The sequence below is a fragment of the Eschrichtius robustus genome, chromosome 3 (assembly GCF_028021215.1).
Source record: "Eschrichtius robustus isolate mEscRob2 chromosome 3, mEscRob2.pri, whole genome shotgun sequence".
Classification (NCBI taxonomy): domain Eukaryota; kingdom Metazoa; phylum Chordata; class Mammalia; order Artiodactyla; family Eschrichtiidae; genus Eschrichtius; species Eschrichtius robustus.
Genome location: NC_090826.1, coordinates 116,951,685 through 116,955,815, shown reverse-complemented (window position 1 = coordinate 116,955,815; position 4,131 = coordinate 116,951,685). Strand labels below are relative to the sequence as shown.

At 44.6% G+C, this 4,131-nt stretch overlaps 1 protein-coding gene across 1 annotated transcript; it reads left to right on the top strand.

The window, feature by feature from the left end:
- The first annotated feature begins 591 nt into the window (after positions 1–591).
- On the top strand, positions 592–2,599 carry PIGM (phosphatidylinositol glycan anchor biosynthesis class M). Its single transcript, XM_068538303.1, has one exon. The coding sequence runs from the start codon at positions 709–711 to the stop codon at positions 1,978–1,980; it is 1,272 nt and encodes a 423-aa protein (XP_068394404.1). The 5' UTR covers positions 592–708; the 3' UTR covers positions 1,981–2,599.
- Positions 2,600–4,131: the final 1,532 nt, after the last annotated feature.

Sequence of the window (4,131 nt, the reverse complement as noted above, 5' to 3'; positions counted from 1 at the left end):
CCCATCCCTCCACCAAGGTTTGCCGGATAAAATACAGGATGCCCAGTTAAATTCAAATTTAGATAAACAACTAATAATTTCAAAATACAAGTATGTCCCAAATATCGCACACACTCTGGGCCCCCGTCAATTCATCCTAGCTCGGCCCCCCCCGGAGCCCACAAACCCCCTCGGTATTACCCACGAGCTGGCGAGGTAAAGCATGAGAAACCATCACAGGTTTATTTTTCCTTCACTCCTATTTTTTTTCACTCTCGGGTCACCGGCCCAGGCCTGAGGGATGAAGCTCGAAGCTCGCTCCGCTTCAGGGGTCAGTCTCCATCAACTGGAGTTGAGGCGGGGGAAGTACGCGGTCACCCACAAATAACACCCGCCCGGCTCTGTAAAAATACCTCCCAGCGCCGGCCTTCCGGGCAAACTGAAGTCGCCGGACCGGAAACCCCGCCCCCGCCGGAGGAGGAGAGGACGCGAGACAGCCTGTCCAGAAGGAAGGTAATTCTCCCGCTGGGGCCACTGAGAACCCAGCGCCTGGCGTGCGACCGGAAACAGGGCGGGGGCGGGCCTTCCTGCCGGAAGTTGTCGTCCCACAGTTGTTTCGGTCGGCAGTGTAGCTGGTAGGAGTAGTGCCGGCCAAGGAACCGCAGCGAGGGTTAGACCTTCCAAGGCAGTTTAGAGCTGGGGACTGAGCTGCTGTGGTGCAGTCAGGTCATGAGCCCGACCAGGCACTGGGGAGAGTGGTTCCTGAATCTGTGGGTGCCCCCCGCCGGGGTATTTGGTGTGGCCTTGCTTGCCCGAGTGGCCCTGGTTTTCTATGGGCTCTTCCAGGACCGGACCCTGCTCGTGAGGTATACAGACATCGACTACCAGGTCTTCACCGACGCCGCGCGTTTCGTCACGGAAGGGCGCTCCCCTTACCTGAGGGCGACGTACCGTTACACTCCGCTGCTGGGGTGGCTCCTCACGCCCAACATCTATCTCAATGAGCTCTTTGGAAAGTTTCTCTTCGTCAGCTTCGACCTCCTCACCGCCTTCCTTTTATACCGGCTACTGCTTCTTAAGGGGCTGGGTCGCCGCCAGGCTTGCGGTTACTGTGTCTTTTGGCTTCTTAACCCCCTACCTATGGCGGTGTCCAGCCGAGGCAATGCGGACTCAATCGTCTCCTCCCTGGTGCTTATGACCCTGTACCTAATAGAAAAAAGGCTCGTCGCGCGTGCCGCTGTATTCTATGGTTTCGCAGTGCATTTGAAGATGTATCCGGTGACCTATATCCTTCCCATAGCACTCCACTTGCTTCCGGAACGCGACAGTGACGAAGGCCTCCGTCAATCCCGGTATTCTTTCCAGGCTCGTCTGTGTGAATTCCTGAAGAGGCTGTGTAATCGGGCTGTGCTGCTCTTCGTAGCTGTTGCTGGACTCACGTTTTTTGCCCTGAGCTTCGGTTTTTACTACAAATATGGCTGGGAGTTTTTGGAGCACACCTACCTGTATCACCTGACCAGGCGGGATATCCGTCACAACTTCTCTCCATACTTCTACATGCTGTATTTGACCGCAGAGAGCAAGTGGAGTTTTTCCCTGGGAATTGCCGCATTCCTGCCACAATTCATCTTGCTTTCAGCAGTGTCTTTCGCTTATTACAGAGACCTTGCCTTTTGTTGTTTTCTTCATACGTCTATTTTTGTGACATTTAACAAAGTCTGCACCTCCCAGTACTTTCTTTGGTACCTCTGCCTCCTGCCCCTTGTGATGCCACTAGTGAGAATGCCTTGGAGAAGAGCTGTGGTTCTCCTGACGTTATGGTTCATAGGGCAGGCCTTATGGCTGGCTCCTGCTTATGTTCTTGAGTTTCAAGGAAAGAACACCTTTCTGTTTATCTGGTTAGCTGGTTTGTTCTTCCTCCTTATCAACTGTTCCATCCTCATTCAAATCATTTCCCATTACAAGGAGGAACCCCTGACAGACAGAACCAAATATGACTGATAGATGCTCCAGTTCTTCTGCAACTTCCATTCTGAGTGTTCTGAATGGACCAAAGAGTGCTTTGGAAAGAATTTTTTTGAACATCCTAAGCACTCTAGTGAAACTTCAGTTTAGAGCATAAAACCCTATTCCAACAAATTTAAATGAATGTTTGCCTTATAAAGGGGCCTCAGTAACTGAGGTCCACCCTTTAGGAAATCTCAGGACTCATTTATCTGGGACATGATGGGAAGTAAAGGTTACTAGTTTGAAAACAGAAGGGCTGATGAAATTATCAGATGCTAAAAGGTTTTTGTAGAAAATAGAGGAAACATAAAGTCAAAAAACATAAAGTCTAAGCCAGTATTTGTCCCAGTATTTAAACTGTGGTACTATCTGAAGCTGTCTTATCTTTTAACTCCCACTTTTTCGTTCTGAAGCTTTCTTGATAACTGAAAACTCATAAAATGTTCCTAAAGTACAGCTTTTAGATATGAAGTGTTAAATAATGATGCTGTGCTTAGGTTGGGAAAGTTAATTCTGTATTAAAAGTGGGGGCTTAGAAGATAAAGAATCCAAAGAATTTAAATTGTCATGTTTCATGTATTTGTTTTATAACTTAGTTTTTCAGTGCTTAGTCCCAGTGGTAATAGACTGCTGTTTGGTTTTTTATAAAAAGGATTAAATTTAAATTCATCCATCTTTAAACTTTTCAGCATATTTTAAAATAGCATCTTGCTTTATATGTTTGAGGTCACACACTGTAAGGACATTTTAGAACTCTCTTTTACCCCTTTGTTTTTAATTTGCTGATTGCTAAAAAACATATTTCATTTAGAGTTTAAGTTAATCAAGTGTTATCAGTGTTGTAAAAATGATTAGTAGGTTTTAGGTGGTAAAATATTAAATTGTTAATAAGGCATTTCCCAGCTTACAAATACCTTACTTGTGAAAATTCCATGATAGGAATGGAGGCCTGCATGGGAGGCTCCTGGAAAGCATAAGAAGCATCCTAATAGTCATTAGTCTTTTAGACCAGGAAATTGAGGGAGAGATTGTGGAAATGAGGCTTTGGTGGCCAGATCCATTTACCTTATTACTATAATATTTCTAGGAAAAAATGCTTTGTGAGTTTCAAACAAGCAAGCTAAAAAAAATTTTTTTTAAAAATAGCCTATCTAGGTGGCGACTCCCTAACGCTCTAAAATGCATTAGCAATGAGTGAGTTTGAGTTTATGATTTTGATATTAAAAGATGAATAATTTAACAACATTGTTCTTTCACAGTTAAAAAGAAAAACAAAAACCTCCGGAGAAGTAGTATATTTCATGTCAGTTCAGGCCTAAAAAGCCTCTGAGAATAAGATGTCTGTTGGCAGGTCATAATTAAGAATGCTATTACTGGCAGCACTTCTTAGATCGATACATTTTGCGACCTACTATTAGAAAGAAGGGATGAATGGGTGGCTTTGCATGGGTTGCTGTTAGGGTGAAAATAGCAGAGACAATTAATTGTTGAGGACAGTGACCTTTCTTACAACATCTTGTTTCATATCCCACATTAGATATTATCTTAAGGGCTCTTTGTATATGATTGTTCATTAGTGGCCTTCCAGCCATGGCATTCGTACCTTTTTTTTCCCTTCATCCCTTTATAATGATAATTTAAAAAAATTTTTTCTGGTAGAACTAGTGGGAGAAGGGAAACAGAAAGAATTCCAACATCTCATTATAATTGTCTTTTTGGTATCCCTGACTAATTTTTTTTTTATAGGAATTGCTATCTATCTATTTATTTATTTATTGCTATTTATTTATTTATTTATTTAGGCTGTGTTGGGTCTTCGTTGCTGCGAGCGGACTTTCTCTAGTTACGGCGAGTGGGCTTCTCATTGCGGTGGCTTCTCTTGTTGCGGGGCACGGGCTCTAGGCCAGCGGGCTTCATACTTGTGGCTCACGGGCTCTAGAGCGCAGGCTCAGTTGTTGTGGCGCACGGGCTTAGTTGCTCCGCGGCATGTGGGATCTCCCCAGACTAGGGCTCGAACCCGTGTCCCCTGCATTGGCAGGCGGATTCTTAACCACTGCGCCACCAGGGAAGCCCCCTGACTAATTTTTTAATAGTCACAAGTGTACTTACTTACTCATTTCCTTATTATTACTTTTTTTTACTTCA

What these genes read in the sequence shown, in the direction of transcription:
- PIGM (XM_068538303.1), top strand. Translation starts at nt 709, where the DNA reads ATGAGCCCGACCAGGCACTGGGGAGAGTGGTTCCTGAATCTGTGGGTG.